The sequence below is a fragment of the Thalassophryne amazonica genome, chromosome 15 (assembly GCF_902500255.1).
Source record: "Thalassophryne amazonica chromosome 15, fThaAma1.1, whole genome shotgun sequence".
NCBI lineage: Eukaryota > Metazoa > Chordata > Actinopteri > Batrachoidiformes > Batrachoididae > Thalassophryne > Thalassophryne amazonica.
The window spans coordinates 69,079,336-69,098,724 of record NC_047117.1 but is presented as its reverse complement, the minus strand read 5'-3'; the positions used below and the strand labels follow the sequence as shown (position 1 = coordinate 69,098,724).

At 42.0% G+C, this 19,389-nt stretch overlaps 1 protein-coding gene and 1 long non-coding RNA gene across 2 annotated transcripts in view; both read right to left on the bottom strand.

The window, feature by feature from the left end:
• The window catches only part of LOC117526620, a 37,937-nt gene extending 35,859 nt beyond the window's left edge, over positions 1 to 2,078 (bottom strand). The window contains exons 1-2 of the mRNA XM_034188675.1: positions 2,057 to 2,078; positions 114 to 1,265 (exon numbers count right to left, since the gene is read on the bottom strand). Of these exons, the coding sequence (XP_034044566.1) occupies positions 114 to 1,265; positions 2,057 to 2,078 (1,174 nt within the window). The remainder of the gene's footprint in view (positions 1 to 113; positions 1,266 to 2,056) is intronic.
• A 13,691-nt stretch (positions 2,079 to 15,769) lies between these two features.
• LOC117526836 lies at positions 15,770 to 16,181 on the bottom strand. Its single transcript, XR_004565362.1, has 2 exons — positions 16,141 to 16,181; positions 15,770 to 15,849 (listed from the first exon to the last, which is right to left on the bottom strand). It is a non-coding gene; the product is annotated as an uncharacterized LOC117526836 (long non-coding RNA).
• Positions 16,182 to 19,389: the final 3,208 nt, after the last annotated feature.

Sequence of the window (19,389 nt, the reverse complement as noted above, 5' to 3'; positions counted from 1 at the left end):
TAGGTGAAAAATTTTATACACATTCAGAGGTGGAAAATTGCTAACATACTAGCATTACCAATCAAGAAAATTTTACTGTATTGCTAACAGACATGAAGCATTATGCATCTCACCTTGATCTCCGTTATGTGGCGTCTCCAATGCCATCTGATCTTCTCCAGCTTTAGAGCCCTGTCCTAGCCCATCATTCAGCAGCACAACTGACTCCTTTTTTGTTACAGATATTCCATTTATTTGACTCCCTGCTACATCTTTATCTCCTGTTTCTTTAACACTTCGTCCTCCTGCCACTGAATGGCTTTGGTCCGTGCCTCCTTCGGGTCCTTCTGCTTCGTTCACTTCCACCAAGACTTGAGCTACAGTTTGTGTGGCCTCCATTGTATAACCAAAAGATGACAGCACTTTTGCATTACCTTCCATTTGATCTGTTGGAGCATCTTGCCCGAGAGCTTCCCCCTTTTCCCATGGATTTCCCATCTGCTCCACATTAGTCATGTCCATGTCTTGCAGAGGGTCCACCATTGTCTCTTGCACTGGTTCTCCAATCCCTGCAGCGCCCACAACATCTGGATGTTCTGCTGCATCCCATGTTCCTATTTCAGCTGTTCCATGTTTTGCTAGTGGATCCTGATCCCTGTTTCCTTCAGCCCCTGGCTTAACCACTACTGAATCTATTCTTGTGTCTTCTACTACAGCACTATTCTCTGCAACATTATGACCATGTTTAGCCAGTCCATCTGTTACTTGGCCTTGAGTACCTACATTTGTAGTTTCCTCTGCAGATTCACCTAATGTTTCTCTGTGCATAAATCCATCTCCAATCACTTCTCCGTTCACTCCCTCTGCTTCCTCCTGCTCCTCTTTGGCAGCATTTCCTCCTTCATTTCCTCCCATCATTTGACTCAGCACCTTGTTATCAGATACTTGCTGCAACACCTCTGCTTTTTTGATGACTTCAATCTTAAAATTTCCTTTTTCTGCCTCCACTGCATCCTCTTCAATCCCTTTCTCCACTGTTACCTCATCTTGTTTTACTTCTCTCCCTTCTACTTGCCCCAGAACCGCCTCCACCATCCTCTCCAACAGCTCTTTCAAGATTTCTTCTGCAACGTGGCCCACTACTTGCTCCGAGGCCTCCTGAACAGCTCGCTGGCCCTCAACGAGGCTTGGCAATGCTACTGCTTGGACTACATCCACAGAGGGTCGCAATGGTTCCTTAGGTAAGTCCTGTCCTTGGGTAGTGATGTTAATTGAGGCAAACAGTTCTACAGAGGGGGGACAATCACACACTGTTAGATGATTCAGAAGGCATTAATCCTATGTAGGACCTGAGGCCCATTGGAGCCAGCACTCATCTCTAGATTCCGTAGTGTGAAGCAGATTTAGTCTACAACTTCCCTTGGATGGGACGCGTGTTACTTCACCAGCCAAGGCCAGTACCCATTTCCAATGGAGAGGGCAAAGACGATGGAGATTTGGTGTCTTGTGGAAGGACACAGACAGGTACTTGATGACTGCCTCTTTAATTTATTCAACCAATTATTCTTTCTTAAAGCATGAGCTGAGCTGCCAATATGAAGATCTGGGTTTGGTTCAAGTCATGCTACCTGTCTGTGTACTTGGACAAGACCAGAGGACTAAACAGAGTAGACTGGCATACCGTCCAGTGAAGTTGTAGACTCTTTACACTAAAGAATTCAGAGAAACGCTCCAGCTTCAACAAGCCTATAAGTGCATCTCAAACAAATTTGTAATTCAATTGTACTGAACGTGAAAAAGTTCAATATTGTCAGTTATTTTCACAAAGTCAAAATTAATAGATTACATAGTCATTACATGTCAACTAAACTGTTTCAAGCATTTTTTTTTTTAATAATTATGGCAGACAGCTCGAGAAAACAAACAACAAAACAATATTTAATTTCAAGTGTAAATAACTATGTATGCAGTATAAATGCCATGAATTGCTGCTGACAATGCCCAGAGGACATTCTCCACAAGGGAGTTAATTCAAAGCTTTGTCATACAGAGCACAATGAAATTCTTACTTTCATACCTTCTTTCACAGGACTAAGCATCATTGCTGAAAAGACTGCTTGTTTGCAAAGTGCTGGATCAAAGCATATTCAGGAATGTTGGCTGGAAGGGAAAATTTCTGGTCACAAAAAATGTGCAAGCAACAAGAATGACCACAGCATTGAGGAGATATTCAAGGACTTGATGGAGCTTCAAAGGGAAGGACTGAGGGTGGTGTCAAAATGAGCTACAAGTGTCGCATTCCAAGTCTCAAGCCACTTCTGAACCAGAGACAATGTCAGAAGTGTCTTAGCTGAGCTAAAAAGAAAAAGAACTGGACCAATGTTGTTCTTCCAATGAAGGTAAATTGTGCATTTCATTTGGAAATAAAGGTCCCAGAGTCTGGAGGATGAGTGGAGAGGCACAGAATCCAACTTGTTTGGAATCCAGTGTGAAGTTTCCACAGTCAGCTTTGATTTGGGGTCACATGTCAGCTGCTATGCTTTATTAAGTCCAGAATCAATGCAGCCATCTACCAGGAGATTTGGAGCACATCATGCTTCCATCTGCTGAAACATTTAGAGATGTTGAACTTCCTTTTCCCAGCAGGACTTGACACATGCCCACAGTGCCATAACTACTAGTTACTGGTTTGTTGACCATAGTATTATTGTACTTGATTGACCAGTCAACTTACCTGACCTGCGCCCAACAGGGAATCTATGGAGTAGTGTCAAGAGGAAGATGAAAGACATGAGACTCAACAATACAGATGAGCTGAAGACAGCTGTCAAAGCAACTTGGACTTCCATAACACCTCAGCAGTACCACGGGCTGATTGCTTCCAGCATGCCACACCATGCTGATGCAGTAGTTTTTGTAAAAGGAGCCCCAAAGGCATCATAACGTGTATAAACAAACTTACACTACAATACACACATGACTCAGTATCATGCTGTACAATACCTACCTTGAGATATGCTATGCTGTATCAGCAAAACCATTATGAATCCATTCCAAAAGCAATAATCCATTTTTAATTCTGCAGAAATAATGTAGCAAAAAATATGTCAATACTCCAAAAGCTTTGAATTTGTCTGTTTTCTTGCTCGTTATAGTCCTGTTCAAAAGTAAGATATGCATGCACCAAATCTACAAAGAGACTACAGACCGCTGATGTCTGGATGGCAATTTAGGGCAAGCGAGGCAGGGAGGTTGATTTTAGCAGGTGACGGTGAAATGACAGCGGCCCACTAAACAAACAGTGCAATATGAAATACTGCTGCACTGAGTGTCACCAGGGGTCTTTACCAGTCTTGAGTAGTAAAGTAGCACTTTTCTGTTAAGTACTTGAGAGGCTCATCGAGGAGCTGTGGTGATGCTTGGCGACATGTCACACGTACAGTGAACTCCGGAAGAGCAATTATAAGCAGAATGTTAGTTTGAGGAGCAATGCTACCATTAGGACTTAGATATAGTAGTGCTGATAAATACTCATGTTTGCTTGCAATGAAATCACATGATATCCAATTTAAAAAAAAAAAAAATTGAAAAAATGTGAGTCAGTTTCACACAGATGATATAAATGTTACGGGTATGTCTTCAATGACTACTGCCATCTTTAAACCACTGCACCCTGTTCTGTCATCTGTCTATGTGAAAGGCACTTTGATGCCTCACGATTACCAACTGTTTGGTTACATAATGTCCGTGTGTATCATTATCTAACACAAAAAAAATATCAAATTTGAAAATCATGCTCAGTAAAGCCGTTTTAATTGGACTTCATTTACAAATACATGCCAGTTATGATAACCTTTGAGTCCGTTTCAGGCTATTTCCCAAATTAAGGTGCTTTACATTTCACATCAGTTTTGCTTTGGACAGTGTTGTGCAAATATTCTAAATGTATGTGTGACCACACATTATTTGAATGTGAAAAATTCTAATTTGACCTGGACTACATCAGAAGTCTCTTGCAATATATTTTGTAAAGTCTCTGCACTGATCCAGAAGTATTATTCAATTCATGTATATAGCACGTCATTCCAACACACTACACACACGATCTAGACCTTACCCATCCCATGAGCAAGCACATAGCCAGCACTGTTTTTTTTTTAACAGGAAGAAACCTCAAGCAGACCAGTCTCAGTGGGATGACCATCTGCTATGGCCATTTAAATATATACATATATATCAAATAAAAGAATTGCCAGTTAGAAAAATGCTGCAGCTAAGCAACCATACTCGTATAGTCTCATTCAATCCAAATTTCCAGGGAATGCTAGCAAAGCACAAGACAACTGCTGACGAACATGTTTTTTGTTGAATCTGATGTTACGGTGGATTAGTCCTATTTGTTGTCTCCCATCTCCTGCCTGCTGAGGAGTTAGTGGAGACAAGTAAAAAGAATATATAAAAACCTCAGAACTTGCTTGATGAGGGGCACTTAGTGGTGGGTAAGGAGCAACATATGGGTAGGAACTGGAAAATGCCCTAGTGTCTGTGTCTAATGTGGAATCAATGCAATTGCCAATTGAATGATGTTGCAGTCTTTGCCTTCAGGCTGTACTTTCAGGCCATCTGTCATTGTAAGCACTGCACTATAATATAAGAACTTCACTTTTTCCACATTTTGTTACATTACAGCCTTATTCCAAAATGGGGTAAATTAATTTAAGCCCTCCAAATTCTACTCCCAACACCCCATAAGTACATGAAAAAAGTTTTTTTTTTGTTTTTTTTTTTACAGTTATTAAAAAACAAAAAAAACTTCAATACTTTGTTGGTGCACCTCTGGCAGCAATTACAGCCTCAAGTTTTCTTGGATATGATGCCACAAGCTTGGTGCACCTATCTTTGGGCAGGTTTGTCCATTTCTCTTTGCAGCACCTCTCAAGCTCCATCAGGTTGGATGGGGAGCATCGGTGCACAGCCATTTTCAGATCTCTCCAGAGATGTTCAGTCGGATTCAGGTCTGGGCTTTGGCTGGGCCACTCAAGAACATTCAGAGTTGTCCTGAAGCCACTCCTTTGATATCATGGCTGTGTGCTTAGGGTCATTGTCCTGCTGAAAGATGAACAGTTCCCCCAGTCTGAGGTCAAGAGCGCTCTGGAGCAGGTTTTCATCCAGGATGTCTCTGTACATTGCTGCATTCATCTTTACCTCAATCCTGACTAGTCTCTCAGTTCCTGCCGCTGATAAACATCCCCACAGCATGATGCTGCCACCACCATGCTTCACTGTAGGGATGGTGCCTGGTTTCCTCCAAACATGACGCCTGGCATTCACACCAAAGAGTTCAATCAGTCTCAGATGAGAGAATTTTGTTTCTCATGGTCTGAGAGTCCTTCAGGTGCCTTTTGGCAGACTCCAGTCAGGCTGCCATGTGCTTTTTACTAAGGAGTGGCTTCCATCTGGCCACTCTACCACACAGTCCTGATTGGTGGATTGCTGCAGTGATGGTTGTCCTTCTGGAAGGTTCTCCTCACTCCACAGAGGAATGCTGGAGTTCTGACAAAGTGACCATCGTGTTCTTGGTCACCTCCCTGACAAAAGACCTTCTCCCCAATCGCTCAGTTTAGAGAGTGTCCAGCTCTTGGAACAGTCCTGGTGGATCTGAACTTCTTCCATTTATGGATGATGGAGGCCACTGTGCTCATTGGGGCCTTCAAAGCATCAGAAATGTTTCTGTACCGTTCCCCAGATTTGTGCCTCAAGACAGTCCTGTCTCGCAGGTCTACAGACAATTCCACTGACTTCATTCTTTGTCTGTGCTCTGACAACTGTGGAATCTTATATGTAGACAGGTGTGTGCCTTTCCAAATAATGTCCAATCAACTGAATTTGCCGCAGGTGGACTCCACTGAAGCTGCAGAAGGACGATCAGTGCAAACAGGATACACCTGAGCTCCATTTTTAACTTCGTGGCTTCAGGCTGTGAATACTTATGAACATGTGATTTCTTAGGTTTTTATTTTCAATACATTAGCACAAATCTAAAAAAAAATGGGGCACTGTGTGTAGAATTCTAGGATTTTTTTTAATCCATTATGGATATTTTTTTAAAATGTGGAAAATGTGAAGCACTGTGAATACTTTCCAAATGTACCATTTTATTCATATATATATATATATATATATATATATACACGAGGTCTGTCAATAAAGTATAGGTCCGTTTTATTTTTTCAAAAACTATATGGATTTCATTCATATGTTTTTACGTCAGACATGCTTGAACCCTCGTGCACATGCGTGAGTTTTTCCACGCCTGTCGGTGACGTCATTCGCCTGTGAGCACTCCTTGTGGGAGGAGTCGTCCAGCCCCTCGTCGGAATTCCTTTGTCTGAGAAGTTGCTGAGAGACTGCCGCTTTGTTTGATCAAAATTTTTTCTAAACCTGTGAGACACATCGAAGTGGACACGGTTCGAAAAATTAAGCTGGTTTTCAGTGAAAATTTTAACAGCTGATGAGAGATTTTGAGGTGATACTATCGCTTTAAGGACTTCCCACGGTGCGAGACGTCACGCAGCGGTCCCAGGCGCCGTCGTCAGCCTGTTTCAAGCTGAAAACCTCCACATTTCAGGCTCTATTGATCCAGGACGTCGTGAGAGAACAAAGAAGTTTCAGAAGAAGTCGGATTCAGCATTTTATCTGGATATTCCACTGCGTGTCGGGACGCAGCCGGCACAGGAAAAACACCTCCGTGTTGATAACCATTTCTAAAATCCAGGCGGCTTTTGATGGCTTTCAGTGGAGTGAGTATATGAGAAATTGTTTAACAGCTGGACATGTTCCAACTTGTCCTTAAGGCTTCCAACAGAGGTGTTTTTCCTGTGGCGGAGCGTCGCGGCGGCTGCGAGCCGACGCTGCAATCCGCCCGCACGTCTTTCATTAAAAAAATCTCCTTTAACAGTGGAATATCCGGATAAAATGCTGAAACCAACTTCTTCTGAAACTTCTCTGTTCTCTCACGACGTCCTGGATCAATAGATCCTGAAATGTGGAGGTTTTCAGCTTGAAACAGGCTGACGATGGCGCCTGAGAGCGCTGCACGACGTCTCGCTCCGTGGGAAGTCCTTAAAGCGACAGTATCACCTCAAAATCTCTCATCAGCCGTTAAAATTTTCACCGAAAACCAGCTTAATTTTTCGAACCGTGTCCACTTTGATGTGTCTCACAGGTTTAGAAAAAACTTTGATCAAACAAAGCGCCAGTCTCTCAGCAACTTCTCAGACAAAGGAATTCCGACGAGGGGCTGGACGACTCCTCCCACAAGGAGTGCTCACAGGCGAATGACGTCACCGACAGGCGTGGAAAAACTCACGCATGCGCACGAGGGTTCAAGCATGTCTGACGTAAAAACATATGAATGAAATCCATATAGTTTTTGAAAAAAATAAAAAAGACCTATACTTTATTGACAGACCTCGTATATATATATATATGAGGTCTATGATAAAACTAATATACCTTTTTATTTTTTTCAAAAACTATATGGATTTGAATCACGTGCGATTACATCAGACAACCTTGAACCCTCGTGCGCATGCGTGAGTTTTTTTCACGCCTGTCGGTTACGTCATTCGCCTGTGGGCTGGCTTTGAGTGAGGAGTGGTCCACCCCTCCCGTCAGAATCTCTTTGTCTGAGAACTTCCTGAGTGACTGATGCTTTGCTTGATCAAAATTTTGCAGTTCGTCTGCAATATGTTATATTTAACTGAAATTTCTGATCCAGACAACCAGTGATTTATAAAGGAAAATCATGAAAATTATCAGGGGTTCCCAAACCTTTGCTTATGACTGTATACATATATATATATATATATATATATATATAGGTATTCAGCTGCATCATTTCTACCGCTGCATATTCAGACAATTTTGTATTGTTTTGCTTCATGAGTGTATCCATAGCATACCACTGAGTCTGGTCTTTTTGTGGTTTCTTCCTATAATTAAAAAATACCTGAGGGAGGTTTTTTTTTTTTTTTTTTTTTTTTTTCTTATCACTGTTACCAATGTGCTTGCTCATTGGTGGGTAAGATTTAAACACTGTTCATAACTCCTTGGGGCGACTTTTGTTTTGATGTGGCACTATCCTAATAAACTCAGTTGTATTGTTGTCCAGAAAAGGCAGCCAGGAAGATAAGATTGCAGTCCCTTTAAAAACTGCATCTAGTTCGTCACTGATTGTCGTGATACCAGATCGGCAATTGATATAGGACATTACAAAGTTCTCACCCCAAACATTGATGCAACTGAAATGCCATCATATCCTGCAGAGACCGAGGCGAAACCAATGAAGCCCAAACATGCTCTCATCTCACAGTTTCCAAACAAGCCAAGCTAAGCTAAGGCTAACAGTGTACATATGGTTTAGGCGTTTGATTAGTGCTTATTTTTATGGACTGGGTGGTGGTTGAGTGCAGGTATTCCAACATATGAAAGACACATTGCCTGAGTAACAGTTACAACATTAGTAAACTTAATGTCTCCAAGTTACCTGTGAATTGTTACTAACTTGGTGCCCACTGTGCCAACATAAAATACTACCAATTCACTCAACATAAATGCCGGCGCACCAACTTCCTTGATGGTCTGTTAGTACAATTAATCTCAGGGCAAGTCATATTATCCCAGAAAGTTGCAAAAAATACTCAGAAGGGCCATAGATGGTCAAGTCCACAGGAACTAGCAGCCTCTGCTGGCGGGGCCCAGAATCATCTTGCAGATGCACATTTCTTGAGACTCAAAGTGACCACACCCCTAATTATTTATAACTTTATCATAAAATCACTTAAAGTGTGGCACTGTAAAAAACAAACAAACCTCACCCTATAGTATAGTTGTCATTTATGGAGAAACTAGCTATAAGATACCAACACCATTTCTTGTAAGAGGCTGTAAACATTATTCCTGCTGTAAATTTTGACATTTTAACATGGGGATCTATGGGGAGCAACTCGCTTTAAGGAACTGTAAGATGTGCCACTTCAGTGTTGGCTCCATTTTTTGTATCAGAGTATAAATGCCTCAGGAGAATTGCTTTGACAGTAAGTCTAGAACAAACCATCAAGGTATAATGGGATTCTTTTCAGCCTCATAATCAACTACTATCTTGCTTTAACCAGTGAATTCATTTGTGAAACATATGAGCAGAGGCACATCTCCCTGTTCACAATCAACGCACATCGTGTTGGGCCCCACAAATAAAAGAAGGCTGTGTCTCCCCCCTAATATCATAACTAATGTTGGCAGCTTAATGGTGACAACTTTGATGCTAGTATGAAGCAAAGCTATCCTGAGGTATGAGAAGAGAAGAAAAAAGCCTTCATAAGAGAAGGTTTTAAGAACAGCAGTCAGATAAATGTGTTGTCTCCACATTGCTCATAGCACTTCACAATAAAAGCATTTTAATGAAAAAAGTCAGTGTCACAAGAAAGACATTTACTGTGAAGTCACAGCTTTGGTATTCTGTGTGACTGTAACTTGAGATTTGTTTACTAAAATCCATTCATTCATTAACAAAGGGGACCAGCAAGTGACGTGAACACCGAAATTTGACAATTTGGTTAGTAAGTAGTTAATCTGAATAAAATCTGTGATGTACGTGGAACATTTAAATGAACTGTGTTCAGGGTGTGTGTGCGCTGGGGTGGGTGGGGGCTACAATGTTATAAATATTTTCTTTGTTCAATTTGACATTCAGTATTTGTTGTCTTTTTAAAAAAAAAGCAATTGGCACAGTTTTAAAGGTATAATTTTGGCACCAGCGCAATCTTAAAAGTGTAATTTTAACGCTATTGTCACCAAAAAAAACAACACACTAATAATACCCAATCCAGTTGTTTACACATGATTCTGTTCTGTGCACATCTATTTATTGTTCAACCAACAGATGAAGAAAGGCTAATGGATGATAGAGGGAGACTGTGGGTTTCTGGTGATTGTGTGTCAATGACAAAATGGTTTACTTGTCTCAAACGTCACCTTGGTGGGTCCCTTGGCACAATGATGCTTAGGGTTCCAGAGAGATTTGGATTGACTCTGCATGTGAGGGTTTATAAAATCAAGATGCATGAAATCAATGGCTGCATTCATAGCTGGGTTTGTGGTAAAATGGACCACATTAAGGTCAGTTAGAAAAACTTAAATCCTTTTTTGTGTGTGTATCCTGAAGATGTCTATTCCACTGAGACAGTTTTTACCACCACTGGTCTTGCTTGTGCCTTTGACAAATCACACTTTGTTGTGCTTTGTTGTGATCGGCCCAATAATAGCCGCCCTTCTCAGGAGCTTAGTGCAAGTATTTCAACCAAACCAGCTGATCCTGACCAAAGGCTTTATAGATTCTCAGTCCAAAAGAGCAGTGTGACAAAAACCCCACTGTTGGAACCAGTAAAAACCACTTTGACCCAGCTAACTTGCTCCGCATATGGGAAATCTGCTTGAACATGTGGAACTAACTGCAACAACAGCACAGCCCGCTTCACCGCCATTACCCATACAAGAACGAGGCAGCGATATCCTCCGCGGCCTTTGTGTCATTTTCAACACCATGGGAGGCGCGGTGCAGCGATCTCTGCTTACATTTGATTTATTTGACAATTCCCTGCCAAGTTTGCACTTCAGCACGCCGAGTCTATTCCCCGTTTCTAAACAAAGCACAGATAGAAACTGAGACCTGAGGGCTTCAAAATGCAACAAAACACGTCGGAGTTGTTTTTCTTCCCGACAAACTCTGTTGAATTCTCACAGCCGCTCAGTTCTTCTGATCTCTCTTGCTTTACTTTCCTCATGCGTGACTGCAGATTAGGTCTGAAAGGTTTACGATCACATGAGCGCCACGTTGTATTTTGTACTAGAAGCTCCTCAGTTTATGCTGCAGAGGGGGATTATTAAAACAGTGCTGCAAGTTCACTTGGATTTTTTTAGGATACTTTTGTGCTGTTATTCATTGATCTTTTTAATGTGTGCCACACCTAAAACTCACCACCTGGACTCATTTTCCAATCAGCAACACCTGCAATGCATTTCTAATCAAGGCTGCCTGTTAAATCCTCTCCTCTGTGCTCTCACACCGGTTTGACAGACTGTTTGTAAAATGCTTTCCAGCTTTCCCACTATTTTTTGGTTTCGTGGTGTTTATGTTATGCTTTGTTCATCATCTCATTAGTTTATGCCCCATCTGAGGGTCTGTTCATTTATTTTTTTACTGAGTGTTCTCCCACCGCCCATTTTTTGAAAACCACTCCAACTTGTTAAAAGCATTTATGTTCAGAAAACCCACTCTGCAGAATTTTTTTTAAAATCTCAGGAATGAAACTATATTCATGCAACTCCTCAAAGGTTTTACACTCCAAAATGACTTTGACACATGTGAAAAGGGTGGCATCTCCACACAACTCCAAGGATGCAAAAGATACAAAAATAATGGTGGCTACTTGTGGTACCTTCAGCCTCCATGGCAGTAAAATCCCTGGGTGGCATAATTCCTCTGGTGTTGGAAAGACCTTTTGGCATGTGAGCTTGAACTCAAGGGCATCCATTTTTTTTTAACTTTACTGAACTCTTGACCTGACACACCTTTTCTGTAAGTTTGGTGACCCAAGTCCTCTCCATTCCAGAGCAATCACACCAACACCCAATTGTTGAAGCTGCCCAACGCCCACCCGCCCAACTGCCAGGGTGACAATACCCCTTCAGTGTATCATAGACTGAGGTGATTAATGGTTAAGCGCGAATGGTTAAGAGAACATCACTCGCAATCAGTGTTGCCACAGTTACTTTAAAAAGTTACTTATTAGTTACTTTATACAGTTACGTCACTGGCAGCTTTATGCACTTTATTAGCAGCTGCCGACAACTTGTAACTAAAAAGTAATGTAACAAATCTAACAAATCTATAAATCAAATGTAACAAATCTATAAATCTAGTAATCTAACTTAAATACTCTTAAAACTGAGTAATCAGCAAAATGAGCAATCAGCAAAGTAGCTAATAATTACTTTTCTGAGTACCCCATCTTAAACCATCTTAGTACCCTGTTCCTCAGGAATTCAGGGGAAAGCGGATGTAAACCGTGTAATTTCGTAGCTGCCTCCACCGCCTCGTACACCTGTTGCTACAACTATTTGTGCACACCAACAGCTGAAAGACAAAGTATGCGCTGTGCTAGCCCATCAAACCCTCTCACGGCAGGTGTCGGCCAAATTCCAGGTGACAGGCATGAACATCTAACACCGCTCCCATGGCACTTAGAAAATGTGTGGCCATTCACACTCTTGGCACAACAACAGTCTACAAATGATCACTGTCATACTCACAGTCAAATTTGTCTAAGTACCACATGAGTGTGGCTTTGGTGTGTGCGCTTAACTGACAGGAGGTTTGGCTATGACAGAAGTGGCCATGGAGATCTGTCATTCTGGACAGTACTGTGTTTGGACGGACATGGACTAACAACTGACCATTGTGACGCGCATGTATCTGTTTGCTGTCATCAAGTGGACAAAAATAAATCCATGTCACTGTGGCAACAGGCTCCAGCAAGCGAGCGTATGCGCACACATGGACAGGCTGCCCCCAGGTTGAACCGTCAGATCAGAACACGCAGCAGGCGATCTGACTGTCACGTCACCCACGTGAGCTCTGTTCCACATGACACGGTGTCCTGCGGCACGCCGTCCACAAAACACGCGCAGGCCGGCAGAACACACACCAGCAGATGTGGACATGAATGAGACAAGTGAACTGCTTCTCATTCATGATGGACAGACAGATCAAATTTGTATTGCCCACTTGATGAGAGGGATTTTATACAGTGCAATGTTTTTACAATATATGGTGCCTCATTTTTATTTATTTTTTTAAATACTGTACATCCATGTGCTTCCTGATATAAGGCAGTATTCAGCACATTTTACAGGACAGGAATGGTAGCTTGGAAGGCGTGGGTTTGAATCCCGTGGGTGACGTATTTCTTTTCTTTTTTTCAGCTGCGCGATGTGGTTACACTGCTGTGTTCCCGTGTGGACAAACCATTGCACCAGCATTTTGCACGCCTGCTCGTCGGCGATGTTTCATGGTGCACACATACCTACTGCTCCGATGGGTGTCGCCCTGGAGTTGTACATATTCGCACTATGTGTGAAGGGGCCTTTTACGAGTTTACTCTCGTGCAAGCAAGTGTCACAGGGCCTTAAGTGAGGCCATTTACCATGAGGAAAATAAGTATTTGAACACCCTGCGGTTTTGCAAGTTCTCCCACTTAGAAATCATGGAGGGGTCTGAAATTTTCATCTTACGTGCATGTCCACTGTGAGAGACATAATCTAAAAAAAAAAAAAAAATCCGGAAATCACAATGTATGATTTTTTTTAAATAATTTATTTGTATGTTGCTGCTGCAAATAAGTATTTCAACATCTGTGAAAATCAATGTTAATATTTGGTACAGTAGCCTTTGTTTGCAATTACAGAGGTCAAATGTTTCCTGTAGTTTTTCACCGGGTTTTCACACACTGCAGCAGGGATTTTGGTCCACTCCTCCATACAGATCTTCTCCAAATCTTTCAGGTTTGGAGTTTCAGCTCCCTCCAAAGATTTTCTATTGAGTTCAGGTCTGGAGACTGGCCAGGCCACTCCAGGACCTTGAAATGCTTCTTATGGAGCCCCTCCTTAGTTGCCCTGGCTGTGTGTTTGGGGTCATTGACATGCTGGAAGACCCAGCCATGACCCATCTTCAATGCTCTTACTGAGGGAAGGAGGTTGTTTGCCAAAATCTTGCAATACATGACCCCATCCCTCCTCCCTTCAAAACGGTGCAGTCGTCCTTGTCCTTTGCAGAAGAGCACCCCCAGAGTATGATGTTTCCATCCCCATGCTTCACGGTTGGGATGGTTTTCTTGGGGTTGTTCTCATCCTCTAAATATGGTAAGTGGAGTTGATTCCAAAAAGCTCTATTCTGGTCTCAGGTGACCACATGACCTTCTCCTATGCCTCCTCTAGATCATCCAGATGGTCACTGGTGAACTTCATATGGGCCTGGACATGTGCTGACTTGAGCAGGGGGACCTTGCTGCCCTGCAGGATTTTAAACCATGACAGCATCATGTGTTACTAATGTAATCTTTGTGACTGTGGTCCCAGCTCTCTTCAGGTCATTGACCAGGTCCTCCTGTATAGTTCTGAGCTTTCTCAGAATCATCCTTACCCCACAAAGTGAGATCTTGCATGAAATCCAAGACCGAGGGAGATTGACAGTCATCTTGTGTTTCTTCCACTTTCTAATAAATAATCATAACAGTTGTTGTCTTCTACCAAGCTGCTTGCCTGTTGTCCTGTAGTCCATCCCAGCCTTGTGCCAGGTCTACCGTTTTGTCCCTGGTGTCCTTAGACAGCTCTTTGGTCTTGGCTGGTAGGGGATCAAATACTTATTTGCAGCAGTAACATACAAATAAATTATTAAAAAAATCATACATTGTGATTTCCGGAGTAGGGGTGGTGGCCAAGTGGTTAATGCACTTGGTTTCAGTGCGGAAGGTTCCTGGTTCGAATCCCACCCCCACCACATTTCTCCATGTAATGTGGAGTTGCATCAGGAAGGGCATTGGGTGTAAAATTTGTGCCAATTCATTATGCAGATAAATCTTGGATTTGCTGTGGCGACCCCGAGTACAAAACAAGGCAGCAGCCGAAGGGACTTACTTACATTGTGATTTCCGGATTTTTTTATTTTTTTTTAGATTTTGTCTCTCACAGTGGACATGCACCTAAGAAGAAAATTTCAGACCCTCCATGATTTCTAAGTGGGAGAACTTGCAAAATCGCAGGGTGTTCAAATGCTTATTTTCCTCACTGTACGAGCAGATGTACAACCCCACCCTTTACAGGAAAGGAGGACTCTGTGTGGAGCTTTCCAGTATGTGGGACCCTGCCCTTATAACCCCCCAGAGACAGTATTAGCTCCTGTGGTCCATCTAAAGGAGCTACGTGATTACATCAGAGACTCATTTACACACCTTCCACAGGCTCATTTACATACCATTTGTCTTCAGAAACTCATTCACAGTTCACTGATGAAAGACAAGCGATACTGTCTGAAACGTTTGACTCTGTTAAGACCTGATCCATTTGTTGGATTTATTTCGTATTTTGCACATTGACAACCATAAAAAGCCAGTTTTTTCTTCTCTGCATTTTCTGTGAATCCAATTGCCTCAGAGTATGAAATGTGCCATTAAATAATCTGCATTGTGTGAAAGGATGAACTAATAGTCCCTTTTCTTTTTGGGGCTCCATAGCGTGTCTCACCACTTGAATCAAAGTCTATTCAATTTTGTTCGAAGAGTCTAAACATTGAACACTCTGTTCTGATGCTTGTATACTTCAGACTGCACAGTGTGACACCCTGTGTGGTGCTGTGAGCTTCTGTCTGTATTTCACATGCCTTTGCTGGAATTTCAGACTTTGCCATCTTCTGCAAGGAGGCAGAACTAACCTCTGACCAAGCTTTAAACACTAAACTTGACAATAATAGTGACACCAAAAAAAAAAAAAATACCACAGCTGTTGCATGCAAACAAACTTACAGTGCATCTAGAAAGTATTCATAGCACTTCATTTTTTTTCCACATTTTATGTTACAGTCTTATTCCAAAATGGAATAATTATTTTTTTTTAGCTCAATGTTCTACTCACAACACCCCATAATGACAATGTGAAAAAAGTTTGGTTTTTTTTAGCAAATTTAATAAAAATAAAAACTATGAAATCACATGTACATAAGTATTCACACCCTTTGCTCAACACTCTGTTGATGCACTTTGGGTAATCCCATGCACCATTTTGAAAGTGGTTAAAACACATAGTTACATTATACAGTGCATCCAGAAAGTATTCAGAGGACTTCACTTTTTCCACATTTTATGTTTCAGCCTTATTCCAAAATGGAGTTAATTGATCCCCCCCCCCCCCACACTCAAAATTCTTCTCACAACACCCCATAATGACAACATGAAAAGTTGTTTTTTGCAGATTTCTTAAAAATAAAAAGCTAAGAAATCACACGTACATAAGTATTCACACCCTTTGCTCAACACTCTGTTGATGCACCTTTGGCAGCAATTACAGCCTCAAGTCTTCTTGAATATGATGCCACAAGCTTGTTGCACCTATCTTTGGGCAGTTTTCCTCTTTGCAGCACATCTCAAGCTCCATCATGTTGGATGGGGAGCGTCCCAAACCTCGAGGCACAGACCTCCGGAGGGACACACAGTCGGACAGCCATGTAGGACCACTAGATGACCACAAGGAATCTGGGCAGATATGTAAATCATAATCTTTGTATTACAGGGGTGACATCCCATATTCACGTCCACTGCACATGATGGATACATGTTGCATACCAACATATCCTTTGCGCTTCCTGAACAGGATCCAGTGGAGGTGCACATACGTGGCATAAGTGGGACATGCCAGCAGGATCTGACATGCTTGACCGTGATCAGATTGTTGTTCTGACTGCTGTGATGACAGCGTACAAATATGGAGATTGCAGTGGGATTGCACTCAGATTGCCATTGGATGGGTGTCCGACCTGGACACATGGGCAAAACACTTGAAGCAGCGGTGCAAATAGGCCCGCCCATGTAGACTGCTGTCCAAAGTTTTCAGACTGCTCCTAGAAACTTTTCGGTTGTAGGCCAATTTTGTCATTCGGCCTCGTTTGGGCTATGTGTGACAGGGGTCTTAGACATTACTCTTTTGAAAAAGCCCACAGTCCACTTGAATTTCAAGATAGAAAGAAAAGTTGAAAAATGGGACCACTCTGGCACATTGAATTGCACAGAATCCCACTGTGTGGCCCAATCTGGCTAGTCTTGTCTACAACTCCCCAAGAATGGGGCACTAGTCCATCACAGCTTTCTTCCCCAGCCAAAGCTGGTGCCCATTTACAGCTGGTTGGACTGTGATGATGCATATGAAGTTTCTTGTCCAAGGTCTCACACACACACACACACACACACACACACACACACACACACACACACACACACACACACACACACACACACACACACACACACACACACACACACACACACACACACACACACACACACACACAAAAGCAGCCTGACCAGGAATCAAACTGAAGTCTATATGTTCGGTGGAACACTTGGCACTCTGAAGTGATGCTGCTTGTAAATGCAGGTGGAGTTCCACATTTGAATTCTAGACAAAGTATGACTTGATGCTAGGATCATCAGTTTTGGGTAAATCTGTCCATATTCATCACCAAAAGAAGAAATTCTGTACCAATCATGGCAGCCACCTTGGAAAATGGCTGTCACTTTAAACATTTGAGTTGCACATGAGCACTTTCAAAAGAGTAATGCATAAGGGGTTTGTGCCAAATATGTGGCTCCCAGACTCCCTTGAATTGACAAAAGTGTTTGTCTTTTTTTTCTTCGTTTTGATGTGATGTTATGCTGGGACTTTTCCACAAAACTTCATTAAAATCATGAAAATATTTATTTATGTGGAAAAATGGCTGTTTACTGTTAATTCCAGCAGCTGAATTATTCACTGGGTTGAACATCAGTTGTAGAGCTCCAGCTGGCTCATAGCATCCAATCATATTCCATCATAGGGTAAACAGCATCATGTTTTATTGATTTAAATTTAGTTTACTCTCCATGATCTAGATACCAATTGCGTCTTGCCACGTCTTTCTGGTGGCAGCCGGCGCATTGTTTCATCAGATGTCTGTGCTTCTTTAGAATCCAATTGCAGCATTCTGATGCTGCTCAACAAATTAGGTTCTTTCAGTGCAAAAATATTCCCTTGTATCAAAACGTCTATTCGCTTTACATATTTTAACCTGACAAATCAGATCAGAAGGGCTTTGTTCTTCAAGGGAAATGGCATCATCATAGGTTTGGTTTATTTGTACCAGAGTAGTTTTCCTTGTGTTGGGATACTCGAGTAGCCAGCAGATGATCTCAGTTTCTCTGAGAAAGAATTCACATTAAAATCCATGTATTTTGATGCTTTTTCTGGTTTACCGCACTCCAGCATTAGGGCTCTCCAATTGGTTCAAAATGCTGCAGCCAGACTTTTGACATGAAGTAGAAAGTTTGACCACATTACACCCATTTTGGCATCTCTTCACTGGCTTCCTGTCCCAGTGAGATCAGATTTTAAGGTTCTGCTACTAACCTATAAAATTGTTCACAGACTGGCACCCCCCTACTCAGCTGACCTAATTAAACCTTACGTACCGGCCCCGGCTTTGTGTTCTCATTGTGCAGGACTACTTTGTGTCCCTAGGGTGAATAAGAAGTCTGCGGGTCATAGAGCTTTCTCTTATCGTGCCCCTGTTCTGTTGAATGATCTTCCTGTGTCAATAAAAAAGTCAAATTCTGTGGAGACTTTCAAGTCCAGACTTAAGACGCACTTATTTCCCCTTTTGTATGGCTAGCATATTGGCATAGTATAGTTCTGCACTTTTTACTCTTTTAACTAATTTTATTACGAAACAGAGCGTGCCGCGGCCTCAACTTTACCTACATTCTGGGTCTTTCAGTGAAGCTTAGGGCTAGAGGCTGGTGATCACCTTAGTAGTTCCTGTTTTTCTTGTTGTTTAATGCTGACAAATTATACTGTATTTCTTGTCTTTCTGATACCTGATTCTGTTTTTTCTCTGTTTAAGGTGCAGCTCCATCCAGAGATGGGTGTGGTATTTGTGCTGGAGACCCTCCTGTCCTGTGCACCAAAAGCATTTCTTGTATATTTGGTTTGTGAAATGTTCTGTAATTTTTGTCTGTAGCAGAGGGTCACCCCTTTGAGTCTGGTCTGCTTGAGGTTTCTTCCTCAGGGGGAGTTTTTCCTTACCACTGCTGCTCTGGGGGTTAGTAAGGTTAGACCTTACTTGTGTGAAGCGCCTTGAGGCAACTCTGTTGTGATGTGGCACTATATAAATGAAAATAAATTGGAAAAAAAAGTTCAATGTAAACATGATCCTTGTACCAAATACCATTGAGCAGGAAACAGTCATTCATTCTGTTTTGGGGAACTGGTTCTCCCAGCAGACTTAGACGGCTCTCTCAAAGCCAAGATTCAGTCCCCCCAGATCAAACTTACTTTAATATATTCTATAAATGTTTTACTTGACATATGAGGCACCGGTTGCTTTTCATTATGAGTTCTTTCAGGCTCACAGACATCTTCCAATGGTCCTTCAGAGCTTGGATCCCTTCTGGCCTGGGAGCTTCCATCCACATGGTCAAAGTCCTCAAAGCCAAGATCATGTTATTTTCACTCCAAAATGTTGTCCTGGCCAAATGTTTCATCACAGCA